This window comes from Pristiophorus japonicus, chromosome 2 (assembly GCF_044704955.1).
Source record: "Pristiophorus japonicus isolate sPriJap1 chromosome 2, sPriJap1.hap1, whole genome shotgun sequence".
Lineage (NCBI taxonomy): Eukaryota > Metazoa > Chordata > Chondrichthyes > Pristiophoridae > Pristiophorus > Pristiophorus japonicus.
Window position 1 is genome coordinate 37,402,223 of NC_091978.1, and position 22,203 is coordinate 37,424,425.

Here is a 22,203-nt window from a genome sequence, read left to right on the forward strand (position 1 = left end):
AATTGGATAAGTACTTGAAATAAATATTTGAAGAGCTACAGGGAAAAGGACTAGCTGAAATGCTCTTGCAGAGAGCTGGCATGGGCTCGATGGGCCAAATGGCCTCCTGTGCTGTAACCATTCTATAATTCTATTTGCTTTCCTAATTGCTTGCTGTACCTGGATGTTAACTTTCATGATTTGTGTACAAGGACCCAGTTCCCTCTGCATACCAACATTTCCCAATCTCTCACCATTTAAACAATATTCTGCTTTTCTATTTTACCTACAAAAGTGGGTAACTTCACATTTCTCCACATTGCAGTCCATCTGCCATGTTCTTGTCCACTCACTTAACCTGTCAATATCCCTTTTTGAAACCTCTCTGCATCCTCCTCACAGCTTACTTTGACACCCAGCTTTATATTGTCAGCAAACTTGGATCATCATCATAGGCAGTCCCTTGAAATCGAGGAATTCTTGCTTCCACTTCAAAAGTGAGTTCTCAGGTGACTGAACAGTCCAATATGGGAATTAGAGTCCGTCAGAGGTGGGACAGACAGTCGTTGAAGGAAAGGGTGGGTGGGGAATCTGGTTTGCCGCACGCTCCTTCCGCTGCCTGCGCTTGTTTTCTGCATACTCTCGGCGACGAGACTCCAGGTGCTCAGCGCCCTCCTGGATGCTCTTCCTCCACTTAGGGTGGTCTTTGGCCATGGACTTCCAGGTGTCGGTGGGGATGTTGCACTTTATCAAGCAGGCATTGAGAGTGTCCTTGAAACTTTTCCTCTGCCCACACGGGGCTCACTTGTGTAGGAATTCCGAGTAGCGCACTTGATTTTGGGAGTCTGTTCGCATGCCCGACACTAATGTGGCCCGCCCAGCGGAGCTGGTCAGTGCTTCAATGTTCAGGATGTCGGCCTGGTCAAGGACGCTAACGTTGGTGCGTCTGTCCTCCCAGGGGATTTGCAGGATCTTGCGGAGATGTCGGTGGTATTTCTCCAGCGATTTGCGGTGTCTACTGTATATGGTCCACGTCTCTGAGCCATACAGGAGGGCAGGTATCACTACAGCCCTGTAGACCATAAGCTTTGTGCCAGGTTTGAGGGTCTGATCTTCGAACACTCTTCCTCAGGCGGCCGAAGGATGAGCTGGCGCATTGGAGGCAGTGTTGAACCTCGTTGTCGATATCTGCCCTTGCTGATAGTAGGCTCCCGAGGTATGGGAAATGGTCCACGTTGTCCAGGGCCGCGCCATGGATCTTGATGACTGGGGGGCAGTGCTGGGTGTGTGGCGGGGTCAGGTTGATGGAGGACCTTTGTCTTACAGATGTTTAGCATAAGACCTATGCTTCGGTGAAGATGTTGATGATGACTTGGTGTTCAGTCTCTGTGCGCAGACGCAAGTGTCGTCTGTGTACTGTAACTCGACAACAGTCTTGGATCTGGCCTGGAGGTGACGAAGGTTGAACAGGTTCCCACTGGTTCTATAGTTTAGTTCCACTCCAGCGGGGAGCTTGCTGAGTGTGAGGTGGAGCATTGCAGCGAGGAAGATCGAGAAGAGGGTTGGCGCAATGACTCAGTCCTGCTTGACTTCGGTCTGGTCGTGGATTGGGTCTGTGGTGGATCCGTTGGTTAGGATCATGGCTTGCATGTCGTCGTGGAGCAGGCGGAGGATGGTGACAAACTTTTGGGGGCAGCTGAAACGGAGAAGGATGCTCCATAGTCCCTCGTGGTTAAGTGTCTCAGGCCTTTGTAAGATCCTCCTCACAGCTTACTTTCCCATCCAGCTTTGTATTGTCAGCAAACTTGGATACCTTGTATTCGGTCCCCTGAACTGAGTCATTAATATAGATTGTAAATACCTGAGGCCCAAGCACTGATCCTGCAACCTGCCAACCTGAAAGTGACTCATTTATTCCAAGTCTGTTTTCTGTCAGTTAGCCAATCCTCAATCCATGCTCATATGTTACCCCCAATCTCATGAGCCGTAATTTTGTGTAATAACCTCTTGTGTGGTACATTATCGAATGCTTTCTGAAAATTCAAATACACTGCATCCACCCTGCTCGTTAGGACGTCACAAAATTCTAACCAATTTGTCAAACTATTTCCCTTTCATCAAGTCCGTGTTGACTGCCCAATCACATTATGATTTTCCAAGTGCCCTGTTACCACATCCCTAATAACAGATTCTAGCATTTTCCCGACTACATAATTCTAACATTTTTCTAATATCCCCTCACTTAATAAATTTGGATCACTTTATTTCTGCTTATTGCAGACACAATTTTTATTGGGAAGGGTTGTAGTAACTCCTAGTAGGACAGTGTAAGATGGCATTAAGCTGCAAGAGACAAAAATACGATGTTGCAAACACAGGATTGCAGACCATTTAACATCTCTGGAACCCACTGCTTTTCCTTTTTTGGTAATGAATTCAAGCGAATACCTTATCTCCCTGAGGAAGCTGGAAGCTTATAGGAATACGAAATCTTGCATTTTATCCATGATAACTGATCAGATAATCAGTTTTAAATTATGTTGATTCAGGGATAAATATTAGCCAAGACAGCAAGAAAGCTCCCCTGTTCTTCAAGTAGTGTCATGGGATCTTTTATGCTTACCTGAAAGGGCAGGCAGGAATTCAGTTTAACATCTCATCTGAAAGATAGCATCTCCAACAGTGCAGCACTCCCTTGGTACTGCAGAGGTGTAATCCTAGATTATAATATTCAGGTCTCGGGCTTAAACTGACAAACCTCTGACTCAGAAACTACCACTGAGTCAAGGCTGACACTTCCCTTTTGACAGGCCAGATCTATTTGGATAAGGAAGAATATTTGCATTCACCCCTTTAATTAGGTCTCGTAGGAGACCAGTTCCCTTATTTTGGCCATGCAATTTCATGATACTTGAAGCATGATTTGTAGCTTGTATATTTGAAATACTTTAGAAGTAACTATATCATTGTACCTAGAGCACTATTGGTGGCATATTGAAAAATGTTCATACAGCCTTTGTGGATACAGATATGCGTTTAATTGGTTGTGGTTTATCTTTATAGGTTCACTACCTTGATTGTGTTGTGTTTGTTCGGTTTTGGAACTCTCAACCTATTTCTGCACCAGGATTCTGTGAAAGATGACATATGGCGCTTATACATGGTGAATCATGAAAAAATTGAGGTGTGAGCTTTTGTTCACTTTCAGCAATGTGTCCACAACTATGTTTAAAACTTCTGTAGCCATTTGTGTGGGTTTTTGAGAGTATTATATTTCAAAACTATCCTAAAAATATACAGTACACTTATCAATATACCATGTTAAATAAACATTGCCAGGGAAGTGATGTACTGTCAAAACATTTTGTTAGAATCTAAACTCTACGATTATTCTAACTTGCTGAAACTTGTTTAAAACCAAGATAACCATTAGTTCTCCCTAGCTGCTGTCTTTCTACAGTTAAACTCCTACTTACCTTATTTTTGCAGACTGGAAGATAATTTCGTGTAAGGTAACCCAGGATCAATATGGGTATCATCTGAAAATTTGACTAATTTCCATTGAGTCTCTGAATCCAAGTCATTTGATATTAATTAGAAACAGTAGTGGCTCCAGCTCTGGGCATGTCACTCAGTGCTTTATCCTGTCCCAGTGTAACTCCTCTAATAAATGTCTGTTGTTTTCTACCTTTCAATGTCTTATCCATTCCCAAGATTTTACCTGAATCCCCACAGTTTTGAGCTTAACTACTTGTGTGGAACTTTCAGATGTTTTTTTGAAATCCAGCAGCCTACACTCAACAAAGTCAAGGAGGTTGGACAAGTAGGATTTTCCCCTTTTGAAGACGTGCTGACTTCTGTTCAGTAGATTAATTCAATGGCACTCAGTTGGCATCGAGCACAGATTCAAATGTTATTCTTAAGTCATTTTTAAAGCTTATAAACCAGAATGGCTTGAACACATACCTCTGTGGGACTCTGCTGGCAACCGGTTTCTTTTCTGACACTTCCCTATGCACCACCACTAGTAATTTGACAAGGAATGGATGGCAATCAGCCTGCTATGTGAAATAGGGTTAGCTGCCTTTTTGAACTCCAGATAGATAACATCCAATGCCTCAAAGAAATCCAATAAATTGGTCAGATATGACCTCTCCCTTCGGAACTTATCTCGGCTCTTTCTCATTAGACCATTTCCTCGCAGATTATCCCTTGTGTTATCCAAAATCAAATTCTCAAATACAGGTACTTAAAATTGAAATTGGGTTCACATTTCTGTAACTTGACAATTCAGTTTTTAAAGATGGCGGTCTTATTTGCTACTTCAAATTCCTTGGAATGTTTCCTGATACCAATGATCTTTGAAAGATATTTGTGTGGGGATTTGCAGACACTTCAGCTAAACCCACCTGCACCTTTTGAATGGAAATTGTCAGATCCCTGGAGCCTTGTTTACCTTCAGCTTCCTAAACCTTTCTGCGATACTGTCCTTTGTGATAATCAGGATTTCCCAATCTACTCCTCTCTCTCCATTTTGGGTGATTTTTTTTTAAAGTCACTAAATAATGATTTAGTAATTCTGTCACTTCCATGTCTTCAGACACCACTTTCCCAGTGCTACTGGTAAAGGTCCAATTTCTCTCTGAAACTCTCTTGCTCCTATAGTAATTAAACCTACAAAGCCTTCAATCCAATGCTTGACCCAACCCAAAGTTTAAAAAAAACATAAATTGCTAGTTGTATGAAGAGGTAAATGTATTACTGGTTACACAAAATACTGGTCAAAATCCATTTGGAGTACTTGGTACAGTTCTACTCACCAAACCATAATAATTACCTTGATTTATCTATGGAGGCAAGCAAACCAGGTCATTCTAGTTTTTAAGAATTTAATTTATATGGAAAGGTTAAAGAAAATTTTAAAGTTGCAAATTTTTAAGATTGTGAAGAATTAAAGTCAGTGGAAGCAAATGGTTTAATATGAAAAAGGATCAAGTATGGATTACCATATTGGCGAATGCAAGTTAAATTAAAAGTGAAGTTACGTAACCCTTTTTCGCCCAAAAATTGATAGGCTTGTGCATTAAACATAACGAGGAGAAGTTGTAGAAATAAATAGAATAAATTGGACTAATTTGAGGAGAAAGGATTGAGGGTATGTTGAGCTAATTTTTTTTAGTTTAATGCCGTTTCTGTTGCTGTTCCTAAAATTTCTAATGTTCCTATGTTGATTTGTTAGGCATGTATCAAGATTGGGGAAAAATATGTTTTCTGCAGTCACCTTGTGTCTCTGGTTTCAAGGGGATCACAAGTTGTTGATATATTTTTCAACTACCCAGTTTGGAACCAGAAAATGTAATCCATGGCACAATCAATGAAGCCATTGTGTGCTGTGTTGAGGAAGAAATCAGTTGGTTTGGCGAGTGACTCAGCTCAGCTGAAACATCAAGAGGACCACTGTGCTTGGTTTTACTGTTGTACGTATCTAATCTGGCATGATGTAAATTACCTGTTATGCATAATGGGAAGTATCATTGACCTTGAAGAGATTTCAGTAGTGCTTAAATAATAGAAACAAGATATACTTGTGCTATTAAATTAAGAGTCAACTAAACTGAGTTGGTAGCATTCCTGGTGGTGCATTTTTTTGGATGAAATATTAAATTGAGGCACAGGGCCAAAATGCAGGGCCTCAAAGACACGTTACTGCCCGTTTGCAGCGGCCATGCGGTGGAATCCCATGGCCGCCTTGACCCAAATTCAGGTGAGGATTTTTCACCTTGGACCCAATTCCGCATTTTGATGACACTGCAAGCGTGTCATCAAAATGCGCACCGCCGCTCTCACCGGAAAAATACACCGACTGAAATTCAGGTAAAAAAAAATTGTTGCCCCGCCGCACGGTACCCCTGACAGGTGCACCTTCTCCTGACTGTGCGGCCCGGCAGTGTGGCAGCCCTTCAAGGGGAGGGCCCACTGCCGTGGCTGCCATGTCTTTATTTTTGCCAGCTGACTTCCCGATCGGCCAGCAAAATAGTGCCCACAGGTTTGGCCACCCCCTCTTGGCTGCCAGGCAGCTGGCCTGGTCGAAATCCTCCCTGGTGTCCCAGTGGCTGAAGATATAAAATGGTGGATTCTCTCCCCTTTAACGGAGGGGAGAGAGCGTGGTGACGCACATGCGCTGTGGCGTCACCACTGCTGAATGGCGGTGGAGTCCCGGTCCCGCCCCAAATTCAGCCCCTCAGCCTGCCTTACCACCAAACTCCCGCCCCCACTATGACCGACTTCCAGTCTAGCGAAAAAATAACTTCAAAGAGCAGCAAATTGATCGGTCGGCCACTTCCACACTCCCGGCGGTAAAAACAGGTAGGAAATTATAGATGCGCTAGCTTTCTGGTGTGCCTAAATTTTGGCCCCCACGTCTGCCTGCTGAGTGAAAATAAAAGATCCTGTGACGCCATTTGAAGATCATGGTTTTTCCCCAGTGTTCTGTCCAACAATCAACATCACCAAAAGTAGATTAAGTAATTGTTCATTTTGCTGTTTGTGGGGCCTGGATGTGCATAAATTGGCTGCCGTGTTTGCTAATATATTGACATAACTACACTAATGTTCCGCAATTTACATTGTGGGTGTGTGGCCCCTTTAAGAGCTGTGCTTCCCATTTACAGTTTTGCAAAATTTAACATTAGAAAAGTCGGTCAGAGGCTGTGCAACATCATCCGAAGATATGACATCAGTTTCCACATGTACTCCAAACTCTACCTCAGCTCCACTACCTGTGGTTAGACTGCTGGCCCAATGTCTGGATGAGACACAATTTCCTCCAATTAAACATTTGGAGAAAGGAAAGAAAGACATGCATTTATATAGTACCTTTCATGACCTCACGACATCCCAAAGCACTGTACAGCCTTTTGAAGTGTAGTCCTAGGAAATGCGGCAGCCGACAGCAAGCTCCCACAAACAGCAATGTGATGATGACCAGATCATCTGTTTCAGTGATGTTAATTTAAGGGATAAATATTGGCCAGGACACCAGGGATAACTCCCATGCTCTTTGATGTAGTGCCATGGGATCGTTTATGTCCAACTGAGAGAGCAGATGGCGCCTTGGTTTAATGTCTCATCTGAAAGATGGCACCTCCGACAGTGCAGCCCGCCCTTAGTACTGTACTGGAGTGTCAGCTTAGATTTTTGTGCTCAAGTTTCTGGATTGGGGCTTGAACCCACACCCTTCCTGACTCAGAGGCAAGGGTGCTACCAACTAAGCCAAGGCTGACGTAAGCTACTGGAAAGATTGAAGCCATCGGTCCCATCATAAACTCCGTTCCCTCTCCTCGTATTCAAATCCCTCCAAGGCCCCACTCCTCCCTATCTCTCTAACCTTTTTCAACCCTACGACCCTTCCACAACTCTGCATTCCTCCACTTCTAGCCTCTTTTGCATCTCTCGCTCCTTTCACCCCACGTGATGACTGTTATTTCAGCCGTCAAGGTCTTGAGCTCTGGGATTATCTTTCTGTCACTCCACCTTGCATCCTTTTAAAATGCTCCTTAAATTTGACCTCTCTGACCAAGTTTATAATTACCCAGCCTAATGTCTCCTCCTTTGGCTCTGTGTCAACTTGTCTGATTACGCCTCTGAAGCAACTTTGGACGTTTTTCTACGTTAAAGGCCCCATATAAATGCAAGTTGATGTGGTAGTGGGTGGAGTCATACCTGATGCAAAGGAATTGTAGTTGTCTGAGGCCAGTCACTGCAGTCCCTAGGACATTTCTGCTGGAGTTCCTCAGAAAAGCGACCCGATCCAACCATCTTCAGCTGCTTCATCGATGAACTTACCTCTGTCAAAATCTGACCAGAGTGTTCAGCTCCAATCACAACTGCTCCGATAGTTTAATGGTATTGCCATCACCGAGCTCCCTTCTCAAATGTTACAATTGACTAGTAGCTTAACTGGACCAGCCAGATCAACAAGAGTAGGGTAAAAGCTGAATACTCACCAAAAGGTGGCTCACCAGCTGAGCAGTGTTCCCTCCACGGTGTCTCAGTAACCTGGAATGTACCGCACATCGAAATAAACAGGCCGCTCACAACTTCGTCAGTTGATTATGTTCTGATGCCAAAGTTAATGGAGAATTTACAAGTGGTATAAAATGGAATGAATGGAAACTGGACTATCTGAACCGGAACCATGGCATTGGAACTCAGCGATTATTTGCAGTCTGCTGAAAACCCACAGAAGCGCATTGAAATAGGGGAACGTCAGTGAGCAAATCCAGACAAAATAAAAATTCTGATGACCATGTGCTCATTGCTATAAAAATAAATGTTGTCGGTGCAGCAAATTGACCATCACGTAGCGAATTATGCTGTTCTTTCTACCAGCTGGAGAAGCAAGAACTATGCCTTTGAATTTGTACAGTATTAACGTTATAATTCAAAACAAGGTATTGCAACTGTAGGTAATTCCTGAGTTCATGTGCAGATTGTTATAATGCAAATTATATGGAACTGATAAATTAGCCTTTCTGATATTTTTTTCTTTAATGGCATATGTATAACATTTTCACTTAAAGGTCATATTTATTTAGTGTGCTATACTGTAAAGTATTTTCAATTCATTTATACAATTGTAGCAACCCAATAGTTCAGTAACTTTTAAAATGTAAACTGCCCATGGATTAAAAAAAAAGTAGTGCTCAGAGGATTTTGTAGCCTGCCCAGCACAAAGAATATTTAGAGGGAACATTGCACCTGACCCCTCAAAAGCCTTTTCCCCATCAGTGAGCGTCCAGTCAGGAGTGTTTTTTTTTGTATCTCCCAGATGATTGTGTGGGTGGAATGGGGAAAGATTAGGGAGATGGTGCAGAGGAGTTGTACCATGCCAGTATAGGACTCGTTTGATGGACCAACTGGTCTTTACCTGTTCTCCTTATTCGCATGAGTGTGATGGAATATTCCCCTGCGGTCATCCCTCTCCAAAACGGATACACCCCCTTGGGTGCTGTTGGGGGGGTGACTCATCAGGGGAGGGCAGCAGCAGCCAAGTTCATGGCACCATGGGTGGCTCTGCTGCACAGGAGGGCAGGAAAAAGAATGGGAGAGCTATAGTGGTAGGGGATTCTATTTTAAGGGGAATAGATAGACGTTTCTGCGGCTGCAATCGAGACTCTAGGAGGTATGTTGCCTCCCTGGTGCAAGGGTCAAGGATGTCTCGGAGCGGCTGCAGGACATTTTGGAAGGGGAGGGTGAACAGCCAGTTGTCGTGGTGCATATAGGTACCAACGATATAGGTAAAAAACGGGATGAAGTCCTACAAGCTGAATTTAGGGAGCTAGGAGTTAAATTAAAAAGCAGAACCTCAAAGGTAGTAATCTCAGGATTGCTAGGAAATGCCACGTGCTAGTCAGAGTAGAAATAGCAGGATAGCTAAGATGAATACGTGGCTTGAGGAGTGGTGCAGGAGGGAGGGATTCAAATTCCTGGGACATTGGAACCAGTTCTGGGGGAGGTGGGACCAGGACAAACTGAATGGTCTGCACCCAGGCAGGACCGGAACCAGTGTCCTAGGGGGGAGTGTTTGCTAGTTCTGTTGGGGAGGGGTTAAACTAATATGGCAGGGGGATGGGAACCTCTGCAGGGAGACAGAGGGAAGTAAAATGGGGGCAGAAGCAAAAGACAGAAGAAAAGTAAAAGCGGAGGGCCGAGAAACCCAAGGCAAAAATCAAAAAGGGCCATATTACAGCAAAATTCTAAAGGGACAAAAAGTGTGTTAAAAAGACAAGCCTGAAGGCTCTGTGCCTCAATGCTAGGAGTATTCGTAATAAGTGGACGAATTAACTGCGCAGGCAGCTATTAATGAATATGATATAATTAGGATTACGGAGACATGGCTCCAGGGTGACCAAGGCGGGGAACTCAACATCTAGGGGTATTCAACATTCAGGAAGGATACAGAAAGGAAAAGGAGGTTGGGTAGCGTTGCTGGTTGAAGAGGAAATTAACGCAATAGTAAGGAAAGACATTAGCTTGGATGATGTGGAATCTGTATGGGTAGAGCTGCGGAATACCAAAGGGCAGAAAACGTTAGTTAGAGTTGTGTGCAGACCACCAAACTGTAGTAGTGAGGTTGGGGACAGCATGAAACAAGAAATTAGTGATAGAAACAGAAAATAGGTGCAGGAGCAGGCCATTCGGCCCTTCGAGCCTACACCGCCATTCAATAAGATCATGGCTGATCATTCCCTCAGTACCCCTTTCCTGCTTTCTCGCCAAACCCCTTGATCTCCTTATCCTGAGGCTGCAGGGTGAGTGGACAAATGCATGGCAGATGCAGTATAATGTGGATAAATGTGAGGTTATCCACTTTGGTGGCAAAAACAGGAAGGCAGAATATTATCTGAATGGTGGCAGATTAGGAAAAGGGAGGTGCAACGAGACCTGGGTGTCATGGTACATCAGTCATTGAAAGTTGGCATGCAGGTACAGCAGGTGGTGAAGAAGGCAAATGGCATGTTGGCCTTCATAGCTAGGGGATTTGAGTATAGGAGCAGGGAGGTCTTACTGCAGTTGTACAGGGCCTTGGTGAGGCCTCACCTGGAATATTGTGTTCAGTTTTGGTCTCCTAATCTGAGGAAGGACGTTCTTGCTATTGAGGGAGTGCAGCGAAGGTTCACCAGACTGATTCCCGGGATGGCAGGACTGACCTATGCGGAGAGACTGGATCGAGTGGGTCTGTATTCATTGGAGTTTACAAGAATGAGAGGGGATCTCATAGAAACATATACAATTCTGACGGGACTGGACAGGTTAGATGCGGGAAGAATGTTCCCGATGTTGGGGAAGCCCAGAACCAGGGGTCACAGTCTAAGGATAAGGGGTAAGCCATTTAGGACTGAGATGAGGAGAAACTTCTTCACTGAGTTGTTAACCTGTGAAATTCTCGACTGCAGAGAGTTGTTGATGCCGGTTTGTTAGATATATTCAAGAGGGAGTTAGATATGGCCCTTACGGCTAAAGGGATCGAGCGGTATGGAGAGAAAGCAGGAAAGGGGTACTGAGGTGAATGATCAGCCATGATCTTCTTGAATGGTGGTGCAGGCTTGAAGGGCCGAATGGCGTACCCCTGCACCTATTTTCTATGTTTCTATATAAAAACTAATGTGAAAACCTTTTATTGTGGCACGTATAATTTTTGTTTCTAAATGGAAGACTGATCCATATGATAAAGGACTCATTGTGAAGTACAAAGTAGAGGTTGTGGCCATAATTCTCCTCTTGGCATCCCTATTCAGCAGGGTGGAACTTAATGCCAACCCCATGAAACTGCCTTAAACGAGCCAGTGTCATCTTTTATGCAAGATGGTCTCCTAGTAAGACTACTGCCACTAAAAGGGAGCCCACTGCTGCACAGCAGAAAATTCTTTTGGTGCTAACATCAGGAGCTGTGTTAAATGAGCAGAGGTACCATGAAAATCAGAATAGAATCCTTAGTCAAAATGGGACCTCAGCAGGTAATTGTTGGAGGTGGATAGGATGGAGAGAATTTATCTACATTGCTCTTTCCACAGCCACGACATATGCTCTTTCCATGGCTGTGATATAATTATAAAACAATTAACCTAATTTTAATACTAAACATTAGAAGTATGCACAATACTTAAGCAGATGTGATTAACTGACGGAATCAATACACTTAAGATTACAAAGGCAGTTCAAGTGTATCACCATAACTCTATCAGCTGGACTCTACAAATTATCAACAACAAATAAGTGGCAAGTAACATTTACATCACATAAGGAAATATGTTGCTATTCCTTCATATTCGTTGGGTCAAAATTCTGGAGCTCTCTCCCCAGTAGCACTGTGGAAGTACCTTCAGCACGTGAACAGCAGTGGTTCAAATAAGCAGCTCAGCGCCTCCTTCTCGAGGGCAAATTAGGAATGGGCAATAAATATTGGCCTTGCCAGTGATGCCCACATCCCAGAAACTAATATAAAAAAGATTGCATTTATATAGCACCTTTAACAATCAATACATCCCAAGGTGCTTCACAGAATCGTAATTAAAGCTCGTGTAGCGAAAGAAGGAGGGGTGACTAAGCTTGGTCAGAAGTAAATTTTATGGGGTCTTAAATGAGGTGGAGAGGTTTAGGGAGGGCTTTTGGCCGAGTTGGGTGAAGGAAGTGGGCAATGCACAAGGCCATAGTTGGAAGAACCTAGAATTTTTTTTGAGAGTTGTAGTGCTGGAAAAAGTTGCAGAGCTAGTGATTAGCGAGGCCATGAATGGATTTGAAGACTGAGAATTTTTAATTTGTGGGGTGGGTCAAGGGTTATTGTAGAACTAGGAGCCAATATATGGGTGAGTGGAGCTTGTTGCGGGTTAGGTTACGGGCAGCAGAGTTCTGGATGAGCTGAAGTTTATGGAGAATCTTATCATCTGGAGGTGATAAAAGAAATTGATGAGGATTTCAGCAGATGATGATGTGAGGCAGGGGTAGAGGTGGATAGTAGACAGCCTTTATGAAGAAGATAAGAGATTGGAAGTACAGTCTAGGGTCAAAAATGATGTCAAGGTTGCAAAAAGCTTCAATTTGTGAAGATGCTGGAAGAGGTAGAACTTGATTTTGTTGCCTGGAGCTTGACCTCATAACCTTTGAAGATGTCGCTAAGGAACAACGTGTATCTAAGAAAGATAACCAGTTGTGCACCAGATAAGAACGTAAGAAATAAGAGCAGGAGTAGGCCATTTGACCCTTCGAGCCTGCTCCGCCATTCAATAATATGGCTACGTTAGAGAATTCCAAAGATTCACTTTGAGCGAAGAAATTTCTCCTCATCTCAGTCCTAAATGGCTGACTGCTTATTCTGAGACACTGATCCCTAGTTCTGGACTCCCCAGCCAGGGGAAACATCCAGCATCTACCCTGTCAAGCCCTGTAAGAATTTTATGTTTCAATGAGATCACCCCTCATTCATCTATGTTCTATGGAATATCGGCCTAGTCTGCTCAATCTATACCTTTGTTGCTCTTTTTCTAAGGCAAGTATATCCTTCCTTGGACATATTTCCCCCTTTTGTCACAGTCTTCTTTCAAAAGAGGTAGCGGTGAGTGGGAAAGGAATGTGGTTGGCGAGATTAGCCACTGACAGGCAGTCTGAGCAGGGAGAGGATCTTAATTGGTGGAGGAAAGGAGATTGTAAAAAAAAAAGGGCAAAAGATAGCAATTTTTGGCCACAGATAGAGGAGCTCTGTAGGGAGCTGCCAGCCCAGGAGCCATCTTTGTCCAAAATTGTCATAAAATTGACGGTGTTAGTTTACAGTTAAACATCTTCTATAGTTGACAAATTAACAGGATTTGAAAAAGATACATACCTGATGTTGAAACTTTAGTTCAGCTTATTGCTGATGAGCTCACAGCTTCAATAATTATACTTGGATCTTAAGCAAATGCCTCCTGTCAATCACCATAAGGTGAGGTGAGAGGCTCCAGACAAAAGACCTGAATTCTGGAGGTGAGTGAGAGTGACTGGCTTTGACATCAGTGCAGCATTTGACAAAGTGTGGCATCAAGAACCCCTCGTAAAATTCAAGTCAATAGGAGTGAGGGGGAAAACTCTCCTGGCTAAAATCATACCTAGCACAAAGGAAAATGGTTGTGGTTGTTGGAGGTCAATCATCACAGCACCAGGGCATTGCTGCAGGAGTTCCTCAGGGCAGTGTCCTAGGCCTCTGCAACCTGGGGTGTGAAGATTGTTTGTTGTCTTGATATACTCATGATTCTTAACATCAACTCTTTCTGCTGAAAACTCAATTTTTAGAGCACTTTTCCAACAAGAAAACTGCGACTATTCCAAGACTTTGTCAGATAAGCCTACTGACAGATCAGATGCAGTCTCGGGGTTAAGAGAGGTAGGACTTGGTATCGTCAGTGTACATATGGAAGTTGACCCCGTGTCTGCTAAGATATTGACTGTACTAATAAGGAAGAGGAGGAGGACAGGGCTAGATTCTTGGACTCTGAGATGATGCCAGGGAGGGAATCAAAGCCATTACTGGAAATGTTCAGCAAGGTGAGGTTTGAAGTATGAAGGGGCAGTTCCCTGGAGCTGAACATGTTAATGAGATTTCTGACAAGTTACGGCCGCAGAGCAGGCGAAGCCCAGTGATTGTGTTCCTATATTGAATCAGACTTATTGGCAACACAAAACTCAGTTACACAAAAGCTTTAAGACCAATCTATCATAAATTCAAATCTCTTATTATCGTAAATTAAATGTCTTTTATTTGGCTGGAGAAAATAATGGATATGTCAAAGAAAACCAGTCATTCAAATAATTTTTTGTCATTTAATAGCTACTGTGGGAACGTGTATAGATATATTAATTATGTGTTTGTTCTTTTACAGAATGCCCAGAGATATGCTGAAAAAGTGTTGGGGCAAACATGTCGGCAGTCTTTTGTTCAGCAACAGATGACTATTTTGTTTCCTCATAAATATGACCTCAAAATGCGTCCTTTCCTGGAGAGAAATTCGATTTTACGTGACACTGTTTTCAAGTATAACACCCCATTTGGTTTTAACATGCATCAGAATAGTTTTCATCGACTTATTGATCTCATGCCTCTGGTGTCGTTGCCTGAAGAACTAGAAAGAAAACCCTGCAAGCGCTGTATTGTCTTAGGAAGTGGTGGAATACTACGGGGATTAGGTCTTGGACCATATTTGGATAAATTTGATGTTGTCATCAGGTACAGAATATTACGTACGTGTATATATACCAGTCACATTTCCACAAGAGAACATTACTCAAATGACTTGTGATGTTTTAACAACATTTTTGTTTTAATTTGTTTCTTTAAATAGTTTTTCTCAATGTAATGAAGATTAAAAAGTATAATTCAAAGATATTTAATAAAGTAACTAAATGCTGCACAGGTTCCTGTGCGATCATGTGATTCTAAAATATAAGCACTGTTACCCCAAGAAGCTAATGGTAGTAGGGAGTTCCTGCAGGTGAAATTAAGCATCTAATGAGTTCACCATGTAGCTAGGTAAGCTACGTGATGTTGCCTTTCAGCTTCAAGTACCAGCTAGAGATGTGTATCTTCCATTATTGAGGAAAGTATCTACAATTTCAGCTTCAGGATGTTTGGAATGTTTTTGATTTGAATGCATACGATGCAAGTAAGAATGTCTGATGGCAAATATATCCGGATGCTTTGACAAATGAGATTTAGCATATCTTGAGATCATGTGATATCACCAGAACAGATCTGTGGCTCGTGACTTGCCCTTAAGACTTGCACAAAGCTGTTAAATTGCATCATTTTGAAATCATTCTGTATATTCTGTACAGTTGAGGATTTCATGAAACTAGTTCTGAAATGCCATCTCAATAGAAATATTCAATGTTAGAAACTCATGAATGCATGTAAACCTAAAATAAAATGCCATTCAAATTGTTCTTATAATTTTATTAGCCTATCAAGAAATGTATATTCTTTTCACTTAGGCTGAACAATGCACCAATCCAAGGATTCACTCGAGATGTTGGTAACAAAACCACTATAAGAATGAGCTATCCAGAAGGAGCACCAAAATCTCGACTTGACTATGATCCTTACATGCTGTTTGTTGCTGTCATGTACAAGGGAGTAGATTTCAATTGGCTGAAGGCAATGATCAAAAAAGAACAAGTGGTGAGTAGATTCACTAAAATGTCAACATTTTCTATTGATGCACTTTATTATTTGCAACAGCGGATCTCCTTGAACATATCGAAACGTATAAGGTAATGAGGGGGCTCGACAAGGTGGATGCAGAGAGGATATTTCCACTCAAAGGGAAACTAAGTTAAGCAGGAAGCGAGTGCAATATTGGATGGGATAAACATAGTAAGAGAAAGTATTAAGGGTTTAGCATCTTTGAAAGTAGATAAACCGCCAGGACCAGATGAAATATGTCCTCTGCTATTAAAAGAAACAAGGGAGGAAATTGGGGAGGCTCTGATCTTCATTTTCCAATCTTTCCTGGCTACAGGACTGGTGCTAGAGGATTGGAGAACTGCTAACGCTGTACCATTGTTTAAAAAGGGAGGAAGGGATAAACCGAGTAATTACAGGTCAATTAGTTTAACCTCAGTAGTGGGCAGATTATTGGAATCAATTTTGAGACACAGTATAAACCTTCATTTAGAAAGACACCGATTAATCAAGGACAGTCAGCATGGATTTGTTAAGGGAAGGTTGTGACTGACTAACTTCATTGAATTTTTTGAGGAGGTAACGAGGGTCGATGAGGGCAGTAGTCTACATGGATTTTAGCAAGACTTGACAAGGTCCCAAATGCAAGGTTGATGAAAAAAGTAAAAGCTCATGGGATCCAAGGAAGAGTGGCAATTTGGATCCAAAATTGGCTCATTGGCAGGAAGCAAAGGGTAATGATTGATGGGTGTTTTTGCGACTGGAAGGCTGTTTACAGTGGGGTTCCACAGGGCTCAGTCCCTTGCTTTTTGTAGTACATATTAATCATTTAGACTTAAATGTAGGGGGCACGATCAAGAAGTTTGCAGATGATACAAAAATTGGCTGTGTGGTTGACTGAGGTTAAACTAATTGACCTGTAATTACTTGGCTTATCCCTTCCTCCCTTTTTAAACAATGGTACAGCGTTAGCAGTTCTCCAATCCTCTAGCACCAGTCCTGTAGCCAGGAAAGATTGGAAAATGAAAGGAGGAAAACTGCAGGAAGATATCAATGGACTGGTCAGTTGGGTAGAAAAGTGGAAAATGAAATTCAATCCGGAGAAGTGTGAGGTAATGCATCTGGGGAGGGCTTACAAGGCAGGGGAATACACAATAAATGGGAGGATACTGAGAGCTGTGGAAGAACAGAGGAACCTTGGAGTGTATGTCCACAGATCCTTCAAAGTAGGTCGATAAGGTAGTTAAAAAGGCAGACAGAATGCTTTCCTTTATTAGCCGAGGCATGGAATATAAGAGCAGGGAAGTTATGTTATAACACTATGCAATACTAGTTAGGCCACAGCTTGAGTACAGCGTACAGTTCTAGTCACCACATTACAAGAAGGATATGATTGCAGAGATATTTAATGAAGATGTTGCCAGGACTGCAAACATAGAAACATAGAAATTAGGTGCAGGAGCAGGCCATTCGGCTCTTCAAGCCTGCACCGCCATTCAATAAGATCATGGCTGATCATTCCACCTCAGTACCCCTTTCCTGCTTTCTCTCCATACCCTTTGATCGCTTTGGCTGTAAGGGCCATATCTAACTCCCTTTTGAATAAATCTAACGAACTGGCCTCAACAACTTTCTGTGGTAGAGAATTCCACAGGTTAACCACTCTCTTGAGTGAACATTTTAGCTATTAGGAAAGATTGGATTCTGAAACAGTCAAATCTTTGAAGGGGCAGGAAGGATAGAGATTTAATTAACCTTTGTTCCAGCAGAAAGTAGATGGAACAAAAAGCAAGGGTGAACCTCAGAGCAGAGTAGAGATTTAGGATGTAGAAGACAATTACGAGAATTATACCAGGGATGAGGGTCTTCAGTTATGTGGAGAGACTAGAGAAGGGATTAAAAACAGAAAATGCTGGAAATACTCTAGGTCAGGCACCATCTGTGGAGAGAGAAACAGTTAATGTTTCAGGTCCACCACCTTTTGTTAGAGAAGGAATTGTTCTCCTTTAAAGCAGAGAAGGTTAGAGGAGATTTAATTGAGGTGTTCAAGTCGGCACATACACAATGGGCTGAATGGCCTCCTTTTGTGGGTAAATTATATAATTCTATGACGTTGTCTGACGACTCCTTTGAATTAACGCTTTCTTGCCAATTATCATTCACTTAGTAGCTGTTGCGGATCCTGATGGAAGATGAGTAGTGTAAAAGCTAATGGGGCAGAAATTCCGGCCTCCTGGGTCCGTACTGAGTGTGTACGGATCCGGGAAGGCATCGCAAAAACTGTTTTCAGCGCACCATGCGCATGCGTTGAAAACCAGCTTTTCCGATCTGTCAAGCTTCCATATCTTGGCAGCCAGGACATTTGCATGGGCAAGATTGTGGTATTATCCATATCTTGCCCAGCAAATATCCTGAAAACTCTTGCGCCTGATAAAAGCAGGCGCATAACCTACTTTTACAGGCATAAGAGTTTTTAAAACCCACTTAAAACATAAAAAATAAAATTTAAAAACACTTCCTTTTTAAAAACCCTGCCCACTACGTTAAATTTGTTTTGAAGTATAATTTTAAAAACTTTTTAAAAATCTGAAAAATATTTTTTTTAATAATACATATTTAACATTTAATTTAAATTAAAGTAATTTATGTAGTGTATTCTATTTTATTCATGTTTTGGGGGTGGGGGGGTGGGGGTTCTCATTCATAATAATGCGAACTCCAACTTACGGAGTTCCCATTATTATGAATGAGAACATACTTTACCTGATTGCCCAGAGCCATGTGACTACAGCATGCCCTGACGTGCACGTGCTGCGTTGCGCAGTCAGTGGAGGCCTCAGAACGGGGAACTCGCGTGGGCGCAGCAGCTTCAGGTAAGTGCACTTTTTAAAGTTTTTTACCCAATTGCCAGCGGGAAGCAGCCGACCGGGATTTCTGGGCCAATATATTCTGAACTGATTGATGTAAAACCGTTTGGTGAGCCTAATTTAGATATCATTAACTGCTTTTCAATATTTGAAGAGAAAACTTTTAAGTGGTTTGGAAAATGGGACAGAGGTAAAATGGACATTTGCCTGTCTTGAATTTTTAAACAGTTTTAAGGGATTAAGTCCCAATGCTACACATGGGAATACCATCATGTTTGTCTAGATTTTCCTTGAGGTGCAAGTTGTTCTGGCCAAATAATGAAATGGTATTTGTAATTTTTAATCCATATGGACAATTCCTGAATCTAGAGAGCTTTCGGAAATTGTGGCTAAAACATTTGTAGTTTCCTCAGCTATTTCTTTTAATACTCTGGGGTATAATCCATCATTCTGTGCCAAAGTACATTAGTTTGAATTTTGTTAACAGCAGCAATTCCAGTAATTTCAACAAGTTATCAATAGTTCATATCCAACTGGACCTTGCTGTGCACAAATTGGCAGCTGTTCTTTCCTACACTGCAGCAGTGAATCAGTGTGTTTGTAACTCTCAGCCGATGCTTGTAATACAGGGCCCAAGTTTTGGGCCGCGCCTAGAACGGCACAGCCCCGACCTGCACGCCCGTTTTTCGCGCCACAAAGTGCGCGTAAAAAAAACTTACCTATTCTCCGGCTCCCTGCAGGTCCTCTGGAGCTGGGCGCGGCGCAGCACGAGCTGTGGGGGGCGGAGCCAGGTCCATGCACTGAAAACAGTGCTGGGACCTCTGCACATGCGCGCTACAGTGGGCGCGCATGTGCAGTAGCTCCAGGCGTCCAAAACTGAGTGGGAGGGGCCCAAAGCATGCAGCCCCGAGCCCTGGCCGAATGGCCTCACTGGGGCTGCGTGGATAAGGCTGCCTCCCACGCCCAGCTCCTGCTTCCTCCTGACCGACCATACTCGACTCCCGCCCCGACCTCCGTGCTCCCCCCTGACCTCCGCTCCCCAACCCCCACCGACCTCCACTCCCCCCCTGCCCTCACCCCCCCCCCCCCCCCCCGGACCCGCCGCCACCTACCTGTAAATCCGGTGCTGGGGGGCGGGCCCAGCCCGAAGTCTCGGGCTCGGCCCATTCAGCCCCCTCTCTCTCTCTCTCTCTCTCTCTCTCTCTCTCTCTCTCTCTCTCTCTCTCTCTCTCTCTCTCGCGCCCCCCCCCCCCCTCTCCAAAACACAGACACTGACAGACAGAGAGATAGAGACACACTGGGGGTGGGGTGGGGGGCCGTCCCAGCACGCTGTTGGAGGACTCCCGGTGCTGCAGTCAGTAAGTAGAAAATGTTTTGTTTTATTGATCTTTTAAATTTTTTATGATTGATTTATTGATGTATTTATCATTTATTATTGATGATGGCTCTTTATTTGTAAAACTGAAGTGTTTAATGTTTGTAAACTTCCCTTTAAACCCCCTCCCCCCCCCCCCCCCCCCATTCCCTACGCCTGATTTTCTAAGTGTAGACAAGGTTTTTCTGAGCGTACAAAATCAAAATGGGCGTAAGTGGCTGGACATGCCCCCTTTTGGAAAAAAAAAATCTGTTCCAAACTGAAACTGTTCTAACTGACTCGAACTGGAACAAACTAAATGCCGAGAATTGCAATTTCTAAGATACTCCATTCTAAACCAGTTGCTCTTTTAAAAAAAAACACTAGCAACTCAGGCCGAAACTTGGCCCCACAGAGTGGTTTAAAGTTTTCTATTATCCTGACAAGCAAAATCAGGCTAGTCAAAGGTAATAAGTAAACATATGGTTAGTGACTACATTTAGAGAAAAAGTGAGTTTGGGTCTGTTCTGTTTTATACATTGAGAATTGTAGCTGAAATATATCTCGCTGTGAAACTATTTTCTTTGTTCATCTGCCTTCTGTAAATAAACACCACTTGTTGTAAATAAACACCGCTGTGTCTCGAATTGGTAATAGTGTCTATCCAATGGGCTGGCTAAGAGAGGAGAATTCACACGACAGCACGTGATTCAGTCTAGTAGCTGGTGTATGTAGTAAGAGTTCTCTGTTATTTCTCTCCATCTTGATGTCGTTCATCTATATAGACGGTACTATCGTGCGTTCTGGATCATAGAGGGCATATGGTATGCTTGTAGGATTGCCCGATGACACAAAACCCCTAAAAATGTGACTAGTACTCTTTTGAAATGTGCTGGGAATTATTTGTTGATGACCAGCCAAATGAGAGCATGTCCTAATCGACAACATGTGTGACAACTGATTCAGGCTTGTAAAGCATTCTTTTGAGAGTGCTGAGGCAGTATTTACTCCCAGATATAAGGGACTACGGTAGCATCATGGTTATATTACTAGACTAGTAATCCAGAGTCCTGGACTAATAACATAAGAAATAGGGAGTAGGCCATACGGCCACTCGAGCCTGCTCCGGTATTTAATACAATCATGGCTGATCTGATCATGGACTCGGGTCCACTACCCTGCCCGCTCCCCATAACCCCTTATTCCCTTAGTGGTTAAGAAACTGTCTATCTCTGTCTTAATTTTATTCAATGTCCCAGCTTCCACAGCTCTCTGAGGTAGCGAATTCCACAGATTTACAACCCTCAGAGAAGAAATTCTTCCTCATCTCAATTTTAAATGGGCGGTCCCTTATTCTAAGTAGTTCTAGTCTCCCCTATCAGTGGAAACATCCTCTCTGCATCCACCCTGTGAAGCCCCCTCAATCTTATACGTTTCAATAAGATCAATTCCGATGAGCCCAACCTACACAACCTTTCCTCACAAGTCAACCCCCTCATATCTGGAATCAACTAGTGAACCTTCTCTGAACTGCCTCCAAAGCAAGTATATCCTTTTTTAAATATGGAAACCAAAATGATCCGGAGGCCTCAGTTCAAATCCCACCATGTATGCGAAGGAATTTCAATTCAGTTAATTAAATAAATCTGGACTAAAAAGCTAGTGTCAGCAGCAATAGTGACCATGAACCTGTTAGGAAAAACCCATCTGATTCACTAATGCCCTTTAGGAAATCTGCCGTCTGGCCTATATGTAACTTCAGACCCACAGCTATGTGGTTAACTTGTTAATTGCCTTCTGAAATGGCCTAGCAAGCCTCAGTTATACCAAACTGCCACAAAAACAATAATGAGAATAAAACCAGACGGACGGCCCGGCATCGACCTAGGCACTGGCTTCAGACGTGACAACAGCACACCCAATCCAGTCGACCATGCAAAGTCCTCACGAACATCTGGGGACTTGTACCACAATTGGGAGAGCTGTCCCTCAGATGAGTCAAGAAACAGAGTATAGTCATACTCACAGAATTATGCCTCTCAGCCAATGTCCAAGACTCCTCAATCAGCATCCCTAGGTACAACCTGTCCTACTGGCAGGACAGACCCACCGGCGATGGCGGCACAGTGGCTTAGAGTCGGGGGAGTGGCCCTGAGAGTACTCCACATTGACTCAGACCCCATGAGCCCTCATGGGAAAGGAAACCTGCTGCTGATTACCACCTACCCCACCCTTCCTCAGCTGATGAATCCATACTCTTCCATGTTGAACACGACTTGCAGGAAAGACTG

The 22,203-nt window shown here is 43.1% G+C and overlaps 1 protein-coding gene across 4 annotated transcripts in view; it reads left to right on the forward strand.

The window, feature by feature from the left end:
- st3gal5 (ST3 beta-galactoside alpha-2,3-sialyltransferase 5) overlaps positions 1 to 22,203 on the forward strand; it is a 50,324-nt gene that overhangs the window by 1,612 nt on the left and 26,509 nt on the right. Inside the window, exons 1-4 of one of the 4 annotated variants that reach the window (XM_070866864.1) lie at positions 3,051 to 3,163; positions 13,807 to 13,897; positions 14,394 to 14,737; positions 15,502 to 15,688. In XM_070866864.1, coding sequence (XP_070722965.1) covers positions 3,150 to 3,163; positions 13,807 to 13,897; positions 14,394 to 14,737; positions 15,502 to 15,688 — 636 coding nt within the window. In that variant the 5' untranslated portion in view covers positions 3,051 to 3,149. Of the gene's footprint in view, positions 1 to 3,042; positions 3,164 to 5,339; positions 5,457 to 13,806; positions 13,898 to 14,393; positions 14,738 to 15,501; positions 15,689 to 22,203 lie in introns of those variants that run through there. The other 3 variants (XM_070866863.1, XM_070866867.1, XM_070866866.1) reach the window with 3 other exon arrangements.